We start from the raw sequence: 20,118 nt of genomic DNA, 5'->3' as shown, positions 1-20,118 counted from the left end.
GATAAGCAGAAATATTTGAGTGAATGGACACTTTTATTTAACCCCCCTTTATTTTACATTATTTTATTTATTATATCTACATCAGAATCAGAAAATTATACAAATTGAATGTAAATAAAATGTTTCACCATTACACTCTCAATTTAAAACTGTACAAATAAAAACAACATAAAATTAACTAAATATTACAAACATACAATGTACTGTAATTTAACCCATAAAAAATTTAGATTTTACATTTTATTCAACTTCAACATTTTAATTTTTGTCCAAAAACTTGCACTCAAAAAGTGCTGTGTGGTATTTATTTTAACGTTTTATATTTATAAAAATGTATGATGTCATCCAAACACTGATGCTCAGATGCATTTTTTCTGATCTACTGTTAAAATAAATATTCAGATACAATGGTCAAATTTAGAAAATACATTACTTACATTACTACATTTTACTCATACTGTTAAATAATCACAAATTGTTGAAATGAAGTAAAATGGGATACTGATGAATCATATGGAGTTTATCAAATTAATATACTTAAAATGTAATCTAATGTATCTGTTTGTACATGCACTGTATAGTAATATAATGAACTGTCCTTCTCTTTATTATACCACAGCTGATTTGTTGGCAATGAGAGCAGGATTGGTGTTGATGTGTTTACTGTCAGTGGTTTCCATCCTAATCATGATCCCCAGCCTGAGGTGCACAACATTAATCCCCAGTGTATTGGCTCAAGGCAGGCTGATGCAGATCTCTGGCGCCCTCTGTGTGTGTGGAGGTTGGTACTGCAGCTCCTCACTCACAAAAACACCCTTAATCAAATCCATCCAGAAGCAGTTTGTTTGGTTTGTGGATGACTACTTTAGATTCCCAGAATTCTCTGGTTCAAACAGATGTATTATTTACTGTGTAGTTATTTACACTCTTCTCTTCAGAGTCGTAATTATAAACTTTTGACTCATATCTGTGTATCGATTAAGAGTGTGTTTCTTTCTCAGGTGTGTGTGGTGCGGTGGGTCTGCTTAGGTACGGCGTGGACACTTACACCAAATACGAACAAGAAGTACGTGTCAGCACATAACGCCAACCAAAATGTAAAGACTGTCACTGCATGTATGAGACATTCCTCATTATTTATATACCAATAACCCCGTTTACCAGAACAGCTTTTCAGAGCTTTCCATCATATCTCATGGATTTCATCACTAGAACTAATTCAGGTGTTACTGCATAACCTAATTTATGGAACTTACAACAGTGGTGGTATTGGGAAGCAGTTTGATACACCCGTCTCTGTTCAAGGTTGTGTTTACATTAGATGTAAAACATTTGTATCAGTCTCATCGCTCTTATCAGCAGATGTCTACAGACATAGAAAGCAGCAGTTTTAAGTGAATAAAAGTTCTAATAAACACACCACACCTGTCTAGTATCACTGATAACAGCAGACAGATGATGTTAGCGAACTAGCATGGTGAACACTGTGTAGCATTGAGCAGCTAAAGTGCTCTCAGGAGTTGTTGGAGAGAAAAAGACAGAGCTGAAAGAAGAGTGAAAATTAGATTTATGGTTGTGCAGTGACCAGAAACAAGACTGTAAATGAAGACTAATATTTCTTCATGGCTTTTTCCGCTGCCCTTAAGAGAGGGAAGAAAAATCAATGCATGTTTAAAGCTACCCTTACCTTTGTTACATTTTTACACTTTTTTTTGTTTAGGTTAAAATGCTATTAATATGGTAATGGAACTCTAAAATGTTAGAGAGATCCACCAGGCATAGAAAGTAATCATTATTCCATTCTCATAATATTCTGTGAAAACTCTGACCAATCATATCATTCGATCCGAATGCGGGGGTGGGACATAGGAGGGAGGAGGGGTTGTTGCTGTTCAAGTTTTTTCTAAGTGCTGTGTGAAATGCAAGAAAGGTAAGAGTAGCTTTAAGGCATGTTTAATATAACCTTAAATTCATGATTAGCAGTTTGGAAGGTTCATTTATTTGAAATTGACGAATGTATCTCTCTGCATAGAGCTCATGATAGGACTAGTGTAAATTATTATTCCATATAATCCAGTCCTCAGCTACTTCTCTGTGTCAGTCATAGAGTGTTTCGCTGCCAGACAGGAAATTAAGCTTGATGACACTCTTCTAACTAGCATAGCTGGCAGGCAGAGGAACTCACAGAAAAGGTGTCAAAGAAAGAGAGGATACAAGCCAACAGCAAAGTTTTAATGGTGTTCACAAAGAAATCCCCGTAATTAAAATTGCAGTTATCCATTTTTCCCTCTTACTGAACATCTAATAACCAGGAGGGAAAAAAGCACAGATGGAAGGTTTTCACACCTTTAAGGCACAGTCATAGTAAGAAATAATGTGCTCATCTTGTTATTCCTTCATTTTCTTCTCTTGACAGGTGAATCTGGGGATGCCAGGGATCACGTTTGAGTTTGGGCTCTCTTACTGGTTGACGGTGGGAAGTGTGTTCTGCTCTCTGACCTCAGCTGTATTGACAGTCAGGGGTGTGACTCATATGAGTGATGCCAGAAGGATGCAACCACAGCTTTCTCATAGTCAGGCCCAAACCGACAATATGATGTCAATCTCTAACTACAAGACTTACATTTAGTCATAGGAACTTTCTAGCTCTGTGAAATTTCCAATTTCTGGTTGTTTTTTTTTTGGTACAAAAAAGCAATCACTGTTCAATAAAGTGTTGATTTCTGCGTTCATCTTCCAACTTACAATTTCAGTTAAAAGTTTGGTGACCCATGATTACACACATGTTATTTTATAATTTTGATGTATTCAGTATACCTCTACAATACCCCTTGAATGAGTGTGTGTGCAAACTTAAGGAGGTTCACTGTGGAAAACATGCTCTATACTTGTAATGATGTTTACAGTTTAACAAGGAGATAATTTCCAGTCTCACATTCCTAAATGACCACAATGACCAAGTCCCAATAAAACACATTCATAATATATCATCCATCATTCAAGTGGGGAAACACATTCCTGTGTTTACTATTATGATTTGGTCTCTGTTGCGAGCTTCAGTTCATCAAGTTCATTATATTAGTAACCCCCTGCTCTCTGCGCCAACATATCCATGTAAATATGAATTTATAGATGTGTGCGAAGCTGAATGTCTCATTTTAGAAAGGATGAATCACTGATAAGGAGTACATAAATATCCCTCCACATAACTTGAGCTTAGCTGCAAAATGCAAGAGACAGATGCTGATACATGTGCTGTATCTGGATGTGAAGTCAGTACATTAATAGCGTAAATCACAGTTGTTGTGAAATGCTTCTGTTTGGTGTAAACACAGTTGGAGCAAATGACCCTCCTGTACTTTTTCTTTTTTTTTTGCATGATACTCTTAATGGTTTGAATGACATACATCAACATGGTGGGACAGCCCGTATAGTTATAGTTGCATCCGTACATGTCAGGTGTATGTGAGATTTCACATCCACACTCTGTTCCCACCACTGGTGTGCATTTTCTCAAAGTGCCTTCCTTTACATCTGTATACAAACCTGTGGTGGAAAGTCTGCTGCTTTGGTGAAATGATCATTTATTTGAGCTTTCAAACTTTCACCTACAAGAACTTGCATCATTTCAATGTTCCACATATTCCTTTAATGTAATTTCAAGATTTTAAGATGTGTGATTTTCTAAGACAAGTTCAATGTTTTCTTAATACATTATAACCATGTGCCTAGTAATTATACGTTTACTTAATTACTTCTTTTATATCAAGTATTGTATTTTGCTTCACAGGTAGTCACATTAATGCCGCCGCAATAGGAAGAAAAATCACGTGAAAAAGTTAAAGTCAGAAAAGTGCCAAATCAGCAACTACAGTAGACCAGAGAAATCACCACTACTACTAAACCACCAGTAAGAAAAACTTAGGTTTACCTACCATTTACCCTACCTAAGGCCTACATTTTACTTTCATCTAACTACATTTTTTACCACTTAACTTACTTTTACTTGAGTAAAATATTCTACTACCCTTTACATCCCTACCCTGCCTATGTGCATTGAAAGTTAGTGGTCGCTCATCTCTTCCTTACACCGCTCAAATGTGACAAACTGCCTGTCAGAGACTCAAAGTGGCAGACTATTGTTTCTCTTACAGGCGTGTTTATTGTTCGACACCTAATTAATACACTCAGCTCCGATTGGGCGGTCACTTGCTCCCGATGCCAATATGCAGACTCTTAAAGAAGTTTCCTGAGCAATGTGTTTCCATGCTTTGTTTTTCTAATTCAAGTCTTGGTACCCTGATAAACGTATATCAATCAGAATCAGGAAGCCGTTGACTGGCACAATCAGCATTTGTATCCATGTAAGGGAAATCAAAATGATTGTGATTGGCTTATTCCCTATTCTTATTCACTTCAGTCACACAGTTTCTTAATTCTTGAGGTATTACCAACGACGGCAGGATGTTATTTTGAGGTTCAGTTCACAATGAATGGCATCCTGTCCCCAGTGTTTGAGGGTTAAATAAGGAGAAAAAAAATCAAAAGTCCATGTTCCAAGCAATAACACACTAGTAAGAGGCTTCAGCAGTACAAATCAGCTGAATCGTCTAACTGGGTGGATATTCGATGCTGGTTTTGTTTATTATAAAGCTGAAGCCTCATATTAGAATATTTTTCAGTTGAATTTTATAATGCATGTTCATGGAACAAAGACTATGGATTCCCTCCATCTTTATAATTGTTGCAACATCTGAAGGAATCAATTCATAGACAAGTAAATAAGTGTATGGACATGTGAGTATTGTATTCAAATTGACTTGAGCAAAATCTGGGCTTTTGCACCACTTTCATCAGATGGAATAAAAAAATCTTTGATACCCCTCCATCCCCAAAATAACCTGCAACCACTTTGATAGACACTAAACCTTCATTTCAAACTTTAACAAATGTTTTATATATATCCAATCTCAACAAAACAAGAACATTCGAGCATTGTTGTCAGTTGTAACAGTGGTGAGCAAAGTTAACTTTGTGAGTCCACCTTTTGAGAATGTGCCACAGTCCAGTGGAGCAGAAGTGGAATTCCACGTCTGTAATTATTGAACAACAGGGTGCAAAAGAAGTATTTGAGCCAGAGAGGAGGAATGAGTGGAGGGGAGTGAGTGGGTGAAAGTCAGGCAAGGATGAAAAGTTAGGAAACAACTAATAAAGCACTGACTCATAGCCGCATCCATTTTTTTATGTCTCTGTTTACTTTATTCTAAAAGAAACAGGCAGGGGTATACTGTAAATGAGATGATACACAACATCGAGGAGGTAAATATTAGAGAAAGGAATGGCATGGTAAATAAATGCAGGCATCAGAAGGGCTTTTGAACCGTTTACACTCAGCAAACCGGCGTTCCTTAGTACAAGAGACAGCACACAATACAGTACATCCTTTAGAGTCAACAATACAACGACTCTGTCATTCACACCAAATCATATTGGCACTTAATACAACAAAAATGAATGCACTGGGTATATCCTCAATCCAGGCTACTTAGAAACAGGCATGCAGCTTCTTAACAACAGTGGCATAATGTATTATGCTGAAGATCTATCACATGTATGTCTGTTCTTTCTTAAGTGGTACTGTAGAGTAGCTTCACATTCATTTTCAGAAATTCCAACAAAATGCCAACAATAGAAAAAAAGGCATACAGAACTGCTGGCAGAGGAACTATGGACACACATCCCTCAGATGGGATGTGATACTACAAAGAATCCATGTAGTCAAAAACATACATGTGCACAAACATGTGTTATAAGGCACTGTAGTAAAACATTATATATGTAGTAAAAAAAAAAAAGAAAAAGAAAAAAGAATAGGAATAGAGTAGGTGGTATATACACCCGGGCATTTTAACATGTTATAGAAAACATACCCTGAATGAATGTCTCTCCCAAAGTCATCAAAACAGACAAGACATCTTTCTCAATCCCCCTGAATAACTATTTTCTATTCACATATTATCAAGCCCCCCCCCCCAACAATTTCTTACTCTTCAACAAAGACTCTAATTTATATTGCAATATGCTTGAAAGGTTGCTGTTCATATACTCTCGACTTCACTTTAATGGTGTCTGTCTGTTTTGAATTCCTCAGGGAGAGGGTTTTGTCTGTTGACAGAATCTAAACCATGGTAAGGCCAGAAGACTCTCCCAAACTACAAGTACTGCTCCCTTTTCTCTGGTGGGGTACTTTTAACATTTGGTCTGCAATTCAAAAGGGAAAAAAAGACACGTTTCAGTCAGTACAGTCACAGCGAAACAAAACAAACCCAAAAGACACATTAATTAAAAACAAAACCCAGAGGTCATAGGATATAAGTGAAATCATAAATCAGCGCAACAAACCACATGTTTCAACTCAGTGTTAGCTAATAATGGGACAGAGGAGGGTGTGGGAGGTGTAGTAGAGGGTTGACAGGTTGAAATGGATGATGCCACCTCATTTCTGAAAGAGAAGGTCTGATCACATGTCCTTTAAGAGTCCATATTTACAGAATAGGCTCAGAAGGTGGAAGAAATTGGAGAAGAAAATGCATCCTGGTGCCCATTTAGACTGAAAATGTGCAGATGTAGTACTGTGGAAAGGGAAATGTTCTACTTTAAGAGGTCCAAATTTGGGGTCTAAGAGGTAACAGGAAAAAAGGGAAGACAGTGGTTGGACAGTCGGACAGTTGGACAGGCGGGGGCTGATCAGTCAGGGAAACTAGTTTCACTCAACAACTCTGCCCTGAATTAGAAGGAGAGAAGAAGACAGTCGGAGAACAACAGGATTAGAGGACAGGAGGGGAAATAAGAGACACATCAAGACCTCTCAGATTCTCACAATAGTGCTGAAGTGTTAGAAAGCCAGCAGGATGTTCGATGAGTGTTAGGTTGTTAGCGACAAGGGCGGAAAGTCAATGAGCGGGGAAAATGGAAGGTGATGCTACATGTCAGCTTGCCAGTTATCTACAGGTTAAAGTATTACATGTTTCAAATAAATATTAACAATGATGGAGTAGATGGTAAAGGTTAAACACTGCACATGGCGTCAGATTTTTCTGTCTGTATTGTAGTTAGCTGTAATTTCATCAGCACTTTAAAGGAATAGTTTTATATTTTGGAAATACAAATATTCTATTGTTGCGGAGAGTACATTGATACCACTCTCATGACTGTATGCTTAATATGAAGGTAGAGACAGCAGTCAGTTATCTTAGCTTAGCATAAAAGACTGGAATAACTGGGCAACAACAGCTAGACTGGCTAAGTCCACATTTAAAATAAGACTAGAGTCTACAGTCACTAGCAGCTCTGTAAGGCTGTACATAGGCTCAGCTAAAGGCTAAGCACAGCACAGGTTCACAATGATAATGCTAACTGACTATCTGATGTTTAGCAAGTACCATGTTAACATTAGCTTATCAGTACTAAACACAAAGTTTAGGATGATGGAAATGCCATTACTTTTTCAAGTATTTGATCATAAACCAAAGTATTGGATGATGATGCTAGAGGAAAATTCAAGGGATCACCAATGTTATTACAATGAATCCTTAGTGGGGGATCAATGCCTGTACCAAATTTTATGGCAATCCATCAAAAGTTGTAATTTTGCTTAAAAACCTGCTTCAGTCTTATGATGGCACTAGCAGAAAAGTCCGGAGATTCCTAAAATTCCTGCCAATCCATCCAGTGATTGAAGACATTTCAATCTAGGTCAAAATAGGTTCACTGGCCAAGTGACCAATATTGTGCTATCCCTAGAATGGCCCATAACACCCTTCCAGTGCATACAAACTATGAACTAAATAACACATTCTATAACATTTGTTAAATTTGTATGTGACCAAACTATCTCTTGATCTACGTGTTAATTTGTGAGTATTTTGAGCTACTGATAGGTGGAGGGTTTTTTTTAACCTTCAGAAATGGCCAGATAGCTGTTTCCGTCTGATCTCCGTCTTTATGCTAAGCTAAGCGAAAAAGTGTATTTCCCAAAATATTGAAGTATTCCCTTAAATCTATATTTTCTTTTCTTTGGACAAAGCTTTACAGGTAGTTTTTATCAGACTTGTTGTTGAGCAATCCGTATTGAAAGCACAGCTGCTACTGACAGACCAATGACGCCTCAAGCCCCCCTTTATTTAAAGGGACCAAGGAATTTCCTATAGACCTACTCCCCCCAATCTGAGAATAAAGCAGCACTCCACAAACAAGTGTCTACCAAGAAGAGAGGCCGTATGACCAGGAAATGGGGGGACCGGGAGCAATTCTAAGAAAGGTTAATGGCTGTATTATCTGGAACAGTGATGGACCAGCTCTTTGAGAAACACAAATGAAGCCAAAGTGATGTGGGAGCATCAAGGAGGGAACTCAAGAGCCAGTTGAGACTTGCTGTTGAGTTTTACAGGCTCCAATGTGGGCAGATTGTAAAATGCTGCATATATGTAATAGAGACCATTCAACTGGAGTATCAGTGGTTTTCATGCCTATAGCCACTATGTGTAATAAGTCGAGTTAAATATGACATGGTTTATTTACAACTGTTATAAGCATTGTGTTATTTTATGATACACTGTTAAGTGACATGTAATACTGTACTACTGTCTTATAGCTTATGATTTTATGATACTTAAGTATTTGAAATAGCATAGATTTTAGATGTTGGATTGGTTATTTAAGAAATCATGAGATGAAGGAGTGTATGGATGTGGAATGATGGTGTTAGCAAATGGAGCATGGTGATATGTGTTGATAAGAACCTCCAATTTCTCTTAGTAAAATGGTGAAATGATAATCAACAACATTCATACTTATTACAATCTATGCAGACAGCTTTTGCTAATAATTCACCTCCACTCCTGCAGGTAAAATTGTGACTGTCATCAAGTGATTGTTGTGTAAAATGGCTCCCACAGGCCTTGATTATATAGGACACTGAACACACCTGTTTCTTTATTATCAGTCATTATGGTTGGTTAATCACATTTACAGTATCAGTCAAACATTTTGGAACACCCTAATGAGAAAGTGTGTCCAAACTTTTGACTGGTACTGTTAGCTATCTCCATCAGGGCCATAGTTACTATTGAGGACATTGAGGATATATCTAAATTTACTACTTAACTGAAACAAAATTATTAAGATTTTAGCATTGGGAAATAACATGGCAATTAATCTAATAATTAAAATATTTTTGCAGACTTCATTTTTATGTTATGTCTCTCTAGCATTCTGTCTCAGGTCCTGTTCTCCATGTGAATAAAGGTAACTAAACTTCATCTACATTCTTGATTTTAGAATGGGCTTCTTCCCTTTTCACCAACAAAACATAGGCAGTTAATATTATCTGGCCCTTGTGAGAGCTCTTGTGACTCACTCTCTGTTTACCAGCAGCTATGCTTTTGGTTTGAGCAGAAGTAATCAGTGTCCTCTGTGATCATGACCTAACTGACCTCCCCTGGGTGAGATTGTATAAACCAACCTCTTGTTCTTCCACAGCAGCAGACAAGCTGCTCTCCTAGTTTTTGTACAGTGGTTTGGACTCCCTCCTTTACACAACCTAACTGCACAAGTGGAGTGTGAATACACAAAGCAATATGGAGGCAAAACACTGATGCAGCTCCAACCAGGAAGCATAGGACTTGCTAGAGTAAGTTTGGCAAGTTGTGCAGTACTGCTATGTTTAGCTCCATTTCTACTCTCTCTGGGTATCTGCTTTCAATCCACCTTAAATTGAATTTTGTCAACCAAAATCAAAATCAATTTGTTTCATGTCACAGAAAGTAAGTCCCACAGAGTAAGTAGTTGTAATTTTTGGAGTCAAATTTAAGCAGCTGCTCTTTCAAGTAGATTAAATAATGATATTAAGGCACATGAGAGGTTTCCATTCACAACACAAGCTTATAATTGTAGCTAAGTGATTGACATGTATGATGTACTGTATGTTCTGCTCACAAATAAGTTATGAGTTTATTCATTACCAAAAAATATTTTTTAGCCACGGTTTGACATCCTAGTGGTGGATCTTGTGTTTGCATATAATATACCTGTGTGTATGCTTGTGTGTGAGTGCTACATCATTGTTTTCATGATCGTGTTTTTGCTTTAGCAGGCTGAATAAAGGGGGGTGGGGGATGGGGGGTTGCCAAGCTTGTCCTCTGCTCTCTGTTTGGTTGACTGCTGGAGGGGGGGTTGGGGTTTACACGTACTCCCTGGCTGTGGAAGGCTGTGATTGGCGATAATATTGCTGCCCTCTCATGTCGTCTTTGGAGCAGGAGCAGCACAGCAAGGAGCCGCCCAATACCGTCAGACTGGCTGCCGCCCAGCCCACAAACAGGGCTGAGCCAAACTCATACCTGTACAGGGAAGGAAAGAGGGAGGAAAAGCATGTAAAGAGGGCAGGTAGCCTAAGTATGGCTTTGTGTATCACAGGATACTGCTTTCACTTCTCATCAAAAATTATCAGGGTTTGCTCTGACTTGCTGAAAATCAAATACAAGACAAGAATATTCAAGCATTTTATCCCAGAAAGAACCAAGAATATCCAAGAAAGGACCTTGTGGCTAAAGCAGTTGTTACTATTTGCAACCTCAAATATTAGTAAGCCCACCACCACATTAGACATAGCTGTCAGTAATTTAATTTAAACTTAGACAACAGCTGAATTAACAATTAAAGTGAAACAAAATCAAAATGTTATATAGAAGAATAAGTTGTGTGAAATTGGGCCTCTACTTTGTTGTTTTAAGGCTACTCTAAAACAATATTAGCTCTGCTACCTAGCAATATAAAGCAGCTACCGTATATCTGCATTTGTCATAATTGGGAACTGTTAGCAGTTAAAGCTAGCCATATTCATTTGCCATAATTAGGAACTGTTAGAAGCTAAAGCTATCCATGTTTATGTTAATACGCAGCTGTTTGCAGCTCAAGATGGTCAAGTTTATAAACCAAATATATAAACCGTTTGTAGCTAATGTTAGCTCCCATGTCAACCAGTCATGGAAGTTAGCAGCTAAAGCTAACCATGTTTATAATTAACACAAACTGTTAGCAGTTAAAGCTAGCCATACTCATTTGCCTTAATTAGGAACTGTTAGAAGCTAAAGTTAGCAGTATTTGTCAGTAATACACAAAATGTTAGCAGGTAAAGTCAGCCCTCTTTATTACCCACATTTCACAATACACAGCAATACTTTCTATTTTCATCTTGGAACTATATAAATATTGCAGTGCTGGAAATCATAGAGCCTTGAAAATGATATATCCAGCATACAGCATCAATTTAGATTGCAAAGAATCAGCGTTTGCCGATAGTATCAATATCAGGAATAAAGACTGGAATTCCGTCTAATTAAAATGAAAAAAGTCAGACTGGTCTAATAACATGAAATAAGGCTAGAGTTGTAAAATATATCCACAAACAAGATTAAAGGAGACTGAGAGGGAGACCAATTAATGAGAGAGTGGGAGAAAACTTCAAACCTTTTAATTGTTACAATGCTGTCATCAGCTTGTAATTTTGGAGACTTCCATTTTGCCTTTCTGTCAGTTTCACTTTGAACTGTGATACAGACAAACATCACACAGTTTTTGGCTCATTATATGCAAAATGAAGTCATCACTTTGTTATTTGCTTAATCTGCTTAATGTTTGTCTTTTTTTAGGATACAGCGGAAACACAACTGCACCAAAGATTTGCTATTGTTTCTGCTTTCTGGGACTTTTTTGTGAAACAGCTAAAAAAGCAGCTTTTGTTCATTGCTGTGAACTGCACACATGATATTGTTGTAATATTGTGTTTGTTTGCTTGCTCCTGTCTGACACAACAGACATGAAACATACCAATAAAATATTAATTTGGCAGTTGCATGAACTTAGTGGCATGTAGATGCTTGACACTGGTTATATTGCAACTTTTATGAGTGTTTATAGAGTTTCGTGGAGTCTTAACACATCAGATGAGATTGACATTGTGGTGTCCTCATGGGTACCCACATCATGTTTATGACCATATCCAGTGTTTTTATGTGTGCACACTGTTCTGTGTACAGTTAGTTGTTGGAAATGAGAGGAAAAACAATTTAGATTATGTGATATAAAGTCTATGAGAAAACCAATCCAATTTGGTTTTGTTTACATGAGGCCGCTGGCAGCTATTGCCTAAAAACAAGCACTATCTCAGACAATATTCAGAATAATGACTGTAAAGGTTTTGTTTGTTTGTTTAAGTGGAATGTATTAGTAAAAAACAATATCCAATAATCCTGACAGAAAGGCAAAAGTATTTAAAATAAAGAACTACAGAGGGAAGGTCAAACATAAAATCTTTAATCTAAGTTAATGTAAGTTTTACTGCAATAATTCAGTTTTAAATGCTTTACTTGAAGGCACTGTCAAAACAGTTACCTGGCATTGGGCGGCGTATTTGGGTTGAAGAACTGATAGGACACCTGAGTGGCATACCAGGACACAGACACCAGTGTACATAAACCTGTGGAGAGAGAAAAGCATAAGACATTGATTCTCTGCATCAATGAAGCCAGCAAACATTCACTATAAGAACTTGTGAATCTTTGTTTTGTTGATTTTCATCCTTGGGCTTGTGGTTTATGTTTGAGGTCAGCAGCTAATGCCACTAAAATGACCACTTCCTGTTTACAGCAGGGACTCTAATTACCCAGAAGACCCCCACTGAGACATTCAGGCCAAGAAAAATGTCAAACCACTTTCTCAAAATGCGCTGATTGCAGGAGATAGAAGCAACTGCAGTAGAATTGTGGTTGCAAACTAAACATAACATCAATATAACACATCCTAGACGTCTTATTTAAAAAAAAAAAAAAAAAAACAACAACCAGAAATCACACCTGCAAAAAGGAAGAGGGCTCCTCCAGTCACAGCGATGCGGGTCTTGGTGACCGGGTTGTTATCTCCAACCTTTGTACACTTCATGCCCACCACGCTGACGATCATGCCAATAAAGCCCAGCAGTACTGACACTACCATCAAGGCCCGACATGTCTGGATGTGGACTAGATGATGGCAGAAAGGGAACAAAATAAAGAGGAGGGAGGGACAGTAGAGTAGACCACAGAGTAGTGAATGATAGCGACACAACAGCAGATATGAGAGAAAGTGAGGGAGAAAACCAGAGAAGGGAGAAAAGTGGTAAGGAGATGAGAAAACAAATAGAGAAGAGGCTTTTAGTTCATCAAGTCAATAAAACATTTCTGGACATAAAAGTGAAAGTCATTATAAGGGAATGAAGCCGCACATACACACACACATACAATGGGAGACCACATGTATTTATGATAGGAATCTCATTAGGGAGAGTCCACCACTGTCCTACTTTTCAGACAACGATGATTCTAGCCTCTTTTTTTTTATTTCCAGAGGTGAATTTTTTGGCCAAGCTTAAAGACCTTAAATTATCCTCCAAATCATCTCCAGATCATTCCACAGTGGCTCCACCGTCACGAAGATCTAATGTGCTGCCCACACACAGGCCTTGGCGCACTCATAACTTAGTGGGAGGAACATATTTACACATATTAACACACACACATATGTAGCAATACACAATATGTGCACGCACACAGTTGCTGTAGGTGGACTAGACACAGATGAAACACACAACTCTCTCTCTCACATGGAGCAGCTGTAGGAGGGCCCGCTTTACATGTTTCACACAGTGGGATTAGTGTGGCTCTGTCACAAAGCAAGATTGTTTTCACGGAGCTGTCGCCACAGCGATCAGACATAACTGCCTCAAAACACAAACGTGCAATGCTAAGCGCTTAATGATGCTGTCAAAATACCGATGGCGTGCATCTGGTTTACAACCGGCGAGGGGATTGTCGAAATCCCAGCAGCGGTTGGAAAAACATGCAAATTCCAATATCCTGGTTGTGATATGTGACAGAGCTGACAAATATGGTAATTACAGTAAACATGACTGAGATTTCCGCGCAGGTTTAACGGCGAAGGTCACGGGCGCTACCTTCAAAGAACAATGACTTGAAGTGTAAGCCAGCATTTGTACATCAGAAGAGAGAAGTGTTTATCAGAGGAGACAAGCAGAACTCAAATAAACCACAAACGCATCACTGGATAGACTAGAGCAAGAAAAACAAGCAGAAAGGAACAGAAATTAAAAGTTTGACGAATAAAATCTTGGCTTAAAGTGCACATATGAGGTATTTCAGCAGCGTTCCACCACATTTCGAGGTCTTCCAGTCAAGGTCTTTTTTATTAGCTTTCAATCACATTTCGAGGGCTCCAGAAAAGCCTAGAAGATGGACCTTAAATGAAGACTCAACTCATCACTCTCAATTAAAACTGTAAATAGTAATTTAACCTTTTTACCTGTGCCACACATATCTCATGGTCTTTGTCCAACTACTGTTTCCACAGTCAACACCTTGCACACTCAACTAGACTACAATAGTTTAAGTTTAAGAAGAAAAATAGTCTTAACTCAACCACTTATGAGATTTCTTCTAGAGCTTTCAACAGCATCTCATGTTCTTCAGACCTCCAGAAAAAAAGCTAGTGAGAAAGTAGTCCAAGGTCAAGAAGGAAATTTCATGCTCACCCAAAATCAAATCGAGCAGAACACAGTTTACGAAGATTTAAACCACATATGATGGTCTTCAAAGCTCAGGAAAACAACTAGTAAGTGGACCTTGAATCCAATTTTTACATTAAACTACTGTTTCCATGGTCAAGAATTAGAACTAGAATGAAAAGAACTACCGTAAAAACTGGTGTATAAGTCACACTGGTGTATAAGACACAGTCTATTTTGGGGGGTGTCATGCTGGGAAAAACGCTTTTCTATTAAAGACTGGTTTATTTGAATGCACCAGTAACTATTCATTTATAAACACATATGTTTACACTCCAAAACTTTTTAATTTACTTTTATTTGAAATGCAACAAAACACACATATTACATCTGAAACAGTGTGTTGGGTTGATGGTTAAGGCTTAACTGAAGAGGACTGGTATATTAACTCAGACCAGGTTCGGATTAGGCTATGAGTTAACCTTTATGAGTAAACCTTTTAAAAGAGCACAGTAACTTTACATAGCCTATTTGATACAGTCTATCATCCTCTGTTCCATCCACTGAAAAGACAACCATGTTAGTGAATCTTTTAGGCTTCAGATCTGTGCTCATACTGTGTGTCACTGCCACATTTCAATAAAACCTGCTCATCTGTGCGCTTTTGCATTTCATGCTTCAACATTTGCTGCTGTTTCGAACTACTGTCTTTATGATGTTATAGTTCATAAGTGTGGATGCTCACATCATTATGTTTAAAGTTGTAGTTATTGTAATAGTTATCATTCTTAGTGTGGACGGTCTTTTACAGACCTATAATAATATCCAGACCCAACCTCTCTTTGTATTTTACTGGTAAATAAGACACACCAGTGTATAAGACACACCCCACTTTTAAATGTAAAAATATTGCGTTAAAGGTACGTCTTATACACTGTTTTTTACGGTACATAAACTAGAAACTGGATAACTAGAAGAACCTAACTTTCCGCTGGATTTCAACCACATATCATGGTTTTTTCAATCCTGGAAAAAAAGCTAGTAAGTGGCCCTTGAGTTAAGGCTTTTTATAACATTTTGAAGGTTGAAAACAAATTGTCCTGCATAACTATATACAAATAGAATGAATTGTGACTATATGTTTCAATAAAGAAAGTCACTTCAAAAACATATGTTGAGTAACAGCTGGAGCAGCAACCTAAATTCATCATTTGTCAGTGTGACAGAAATACACACACTGTCATTCATGGTGCGGCAATAAAGTCACATTTCAGAAGATGATCTGAGGGGACTTATGACTGCGAGGAAGAGGATGTAGCAATCTTTGAAGTCTGATTTATGGCTCCACAGCTTCCTTTTGAAGGAGCATCTGAATGGTCTTCAACAGAGAGAGGTTTGATTTTCTTTTCTTTCATCCATTCTGGGTATTCCTCTTTTATTCTGAGAGTGTGTGGGGGGTTCAGGTCAATGCTATATGACACTATTTTGACCAGTTCAAACTGGTGACAAACCAGAAGGGAGTTTAAGGGCCTTTGGGGTGAAGGAGAGGCTAGGGGTAAAAAGGAGGGGCGGGTGGTCTGGCTCACCCACTAGGCCCTTCTCTTTCCAGTGCCAAGGTTGGCAGTGCCAGCCACAAGCTTTCAATGAGTGTGTGTGCTTGCTGGTGTGTGTGTAGGCACTGTAAGATCCCATTGTGAGGTCACTTGTGACTCTGTCGTACGTAATATGTGTTTGCCCACTTACTCCCCAACCGTAAAACAAAACTTATGTTTGATTCCACCCAATCCAGATCCAGTTTTGAACCAAATTCAAAACACAGACTATTATGATATCCCTTATTGTATTACCATACTACATTTGCCAAAAATTAAGTTTTCATTAACCAATTTCCCATTTGTGAGTACGCTTTTAAGTATGCAAAGTGGTTTCACTATTATCCAAACTCAATTCAAGCCAACAATGAGAAAGAAAGAAGCATTTGTTCCAGCAGACCACTGGAATAGCCTCTACTACTGGATGCTGTATGGGCCGATGCACATCACACCACCTCACGGAATACTAAACCATCAGTTCCCACTGTATATTTTCCTGTGTGACATTATAATTTAATGGCATGATTGATCCTGACCACCAGCCCATTAGAGACACTTTTCCAGCGATAGTAAGAAACAATCAGTTGGAGCAGATGTGTTGATTGGACAGTTGCTTGACCACTGATTGGACAGATTTTGCTCTTGGCAGCTGTTCCAAAGAGGTTAGATATCAACTCTTAGGAATCACAAGCTACATTCAGCAACTATAATTACACTTCTACATGAATGAATAGAACTAGACAATACAATAATGTAATGTGACACAGCATGCCACATACACATATCAAACAAATGAGGCTCATTCTCAACCTTGGAAAACCATGAATACCTTGAAAACTGAGCATAGACAAAAAGTGCTCAGAATGATTGGAAATTTGAACTTTTACAGTCTTGTGACAATGCCATCTGCTGATGAAGATAATTATAATCAAAGGCTCCAGAACATAAAAGATTGTTTTCTCATCAAGATTGTTAAGATGTGTTTTTAATATAATGTTCATACATCTGTGGCTATAAGTCAGAACTGTCCTTTCAGCACCACCACCCACACTCTTCTGTCAATAACAGCCAATAACCTTCACAACCACGTCTTATCCTGCTCATCATTTTCTTCTACTGGAAAGAAAAGCGCTCAGTAAACAAGCAGCAGATCCAACAGCTTCAACTTCTGCTGCTTGGCCGCATCAGGAGAGCGCAGCACAGTCTGGTGAACAATTATACCCACCATCACATGCTGCTTCTGCTCCTGCTGTGAATGTAGCCAGGTTCCTACAGAACTCTTACTGCTGCACCAAACCAACACCAACACATAATGCCTTCTCTGACCCCAGGACACATGATTAGATGCTGATCTGCTCCATTTCATACCGATATGATCTGTCTGAGAAGCACCTGTGATTGATCAAGAATGCTTTGCTCAACTTCTCAGTTCTTGTGTTTAATCAGACGGATAGAGAGTTAACTCCTTGGAGAGGTTTTCTAAAGTGTTTGTCTTTAGTCTGAATTCTGTACTCACTGGGGTGTGTTAATGAACAAATGGAACAATGCGAGCGTGTGGGGAAGACAGAGCGCATTCTGGGAATATCTCTGGTGTTTGCTTCAACACTGCCCTTTTCTTCTTCCTAACAGCCCCTATTCATCAGCAAGGACAATACGCTGTTCTTATTGCTGCAATGAACCAAAGGAGATGGCAGATCAGCTCCAGCACTCGTCACACAAAACGCCAAAATGTTTGCAAAGGGCCCTGGTTGTTTTTTCAGAGGCGAGTGTGCCACAGTGGGAAACCTAAAAGCAGCATCACTCAACCACAGAGAGAACAAGACAAAACCCGAAGTCTTCAATTGTTTTGTGAAAATCACTCCTGACCAAGCCCACCCCCCTGTAGTCTTTCATTAGAATCTCTAATGGGATGATTTAAGCAGCCAGTAGATGGATGGATTCCTATAATCTGTGTGCTATTAATTATGAGTCACTAGGTCCTACTTACAGATTGGAGATGACAGGAGGCTCATATTCGGAGCTAATTTATGTCCGAACCCCACATTCCTGAACCCCTCCCCACTCCTGACATGATTACATTTTATGATGTTTTGGGAGTTTTTAAAGGCTGATTTGATCTCTATTAAACATGCTAACAGCAGCTTTTTAATTTTAATTGAGATTTACAGCTTCTAGAGTTTAATGTGTCACAGATAGAGAGGGCTCAGGGAGTTGTTTTCCCTCTGTTTTTCCCTGCTGAATAATACATGTGGCCAAATTAACGAGCCAGCTACAATAACTGTAATGGGTTGCCATACAGAACAACAGATATTTCTTTTAGGGAGAGCCTTCAAAGTAGGTCTCGCTTTTGTCATCTTGACTGATGAAAACACGCTTTATTTTTGTATTAAATAAAATGTAACAAGGGCATCCAAGAAGGGAAGCATTTTGAGAAAGTGTTAAGAACAGTGTGATTAAAATTGGATAAAAAATGGATAAGCCTCTCTTGGTGATACATTACATGATAATTGTCCCACTTGAATTGTGTTTTTCCATCATTTGACAAATGACACACTGAACATCACTTCATCTACAAAGTTGCTCCCAAACTAAGGGTTTTGCATATTTTGTTAGTTTTTTCATGCTTCACATATAATGATAATCATCAACTCACAATATGCCTATAATGAGAATATAATCCCTGAAGAAGTTTTATCGAAAAGTTGGTAGAATGTCTAGAAAGGGTCAGTAACACAAACAGCTAAAGAAAGTAGAAGCCATTACAAGTTAGACAGTCAAGTTTTTGTCAAGCCAATTTAAAACATGGTACTCACTGTCCAGAGAGAGCATGGAGTCAAAGATCTTGCACTGCACCTGTCCTGTACTCTGCGAGGCACAGCTCATCCACAGCCCCTCGTACAGACCCACGGCTGTGATGATGGCATCGCCGGCGTACGACGACTGCTTCCACTGGGGCAAGGCGGTGGTGGAGATGATGCCGATCCAGCCGCCCAACGCCAGGAAATAACCCAATAACTGGAGACCCGAGTTGGCCATCCTTCTCTAGCTCTGTCTTTTTACTTCTGTCTGGTCTCACTTTTCTTTTTTCCTTCTCCCTGTTTCACTTGCAAACAGCTTTTGTTTTGGGTGACCCCTGACGTGATGCCTTTCTTTCTTTGAGATGTTCTTTGTGGACAACACCTGCAGCAATCCTGTGAATCGTTTCACTTTTCTTTTCACTATCTGGTCCCTCTGAGCATCTCCTTCTGCCACACTGCTGTAATTCTCATCTGTGAAACTCCCCTTTTTCTCTTTATCTCTAGCTCTTTCTTTCTTTCTTTTTCTCCCCACGTTCCTGGGCGTCCTTTCTGCCCGTCAGCTGGGACGATGAGTCAATGTCTCTCCTCAGGACTTTCCTGTCTGGTTCTTTGGTCTCTTTGGTATTAAATCAAAGTGGAAGAAAGTCTTTCTAGTGGTCAGTGGCACAGCTCATCAAGCATCGTCGCTGGGCTGCCTCACTCTCTGCATGGTTTCCTCCAGTTCTCTCTTTCTTTCTGCTGCTTGCTTACTTTCCCCCCACTACAATCTTTCCATCTGCTCCAGGCTCAAGTGGCTCAATGAAGGGTAGAAGAAAAAAAAGTAAAAAGAGAGAGAAAAAAAACGTGAAACACAAAAAAGTCCTTAACAGGCTGAGCACAGAGGGATGGGGTAAAGGGCTTGGCTGTGATTGGACTCTTCTGTGTTGTAGGAACGCCTACTGGGAGGGAAGAGGGATGGGCTGGTTGGGAAAATAAGAACTGTTCCAAACAGGCAAATGAAGCAGCATAGGTAAATTCACAATGACAAGTTCATTAATGAAAGAGAGAAAAATTGTTCTAATCCAATTTAAGACTTTCCAACTGCATCCAAATCAAAGCCATCATCATCACATCA

General features: G+C 38.7%; 1 protein-coding gene across 1 annotated transcript; it reads right to left on the bottom strand.

Annotated features, from left to right (window-relative positions):
- Window positions 1-5,234: 5,234 nt before the first annotated feature.
- On the bottom strand, window positions 5,235-19,770 carry cldn19 (claudin 19). The gene is made up of 5 exons (XM_062415588.1): window positions 19,020-19,770; window positions 12,912-13,076; window positions 12,451-12,535; window positions 10,251-10,397; window positions 5,235-6,261 (listed from the first exon to the last, which is right to left on the bottom strand). Exons 1-5 carry the CDS (start codon window positions 19,240-19,242, stop codon window positions 6,213-6,215), a joined length of 669 nt encoding a protein of 222 aa, XP_062271572.1. The 5' UTR covers window positions 19,243-19,770; the 3' UTR covers window positions 5,235-6,212.
- Between the last annotated feature and the right edge of the window lie 348 nt (window positions 19,771-20,118).

This window comes from Scomber scombrus, chromosome 3, assembly GCF_963691925.1.
Source record: "Scomber scombrus chromosome 3, fScoSco1.1, whole genome shotgun sequence".
NCBI classification, from domain to species: Eukaryota; Metazoa; Chordata; class Actinopteri; order Scombriformes; family Scombridae; genus Scomber; species Scomber scombrus.
Note: the sequence above shows the minus strand (reverse complement) of the source record. Positions and strands in the feature narration are given on the sequence as shown.

Coding starts and splice junctions, on each gene's coding strand:
- cldn19 (XM_062415588.1), bottom strand. CDS start 19,242: ATGGCCAACTCGGGTCTCCAGTTATTGGGTTATTTCCTGGCGTTGGGC. Junction 13,077..19,019: donor CTCCATGCTCTCTCTGGACA/GTGAGTACCATG, acceptor GCCATCATCTAG/TCCACATCCAGACATGTCGG. Junction 12,536..12,911: donor AGCCCTCTTCCTTTTTGCAG/GTGTGATTTCTG, acceptor CTCTCTCCACAG/GTTTATGTACACTGGTGTCT.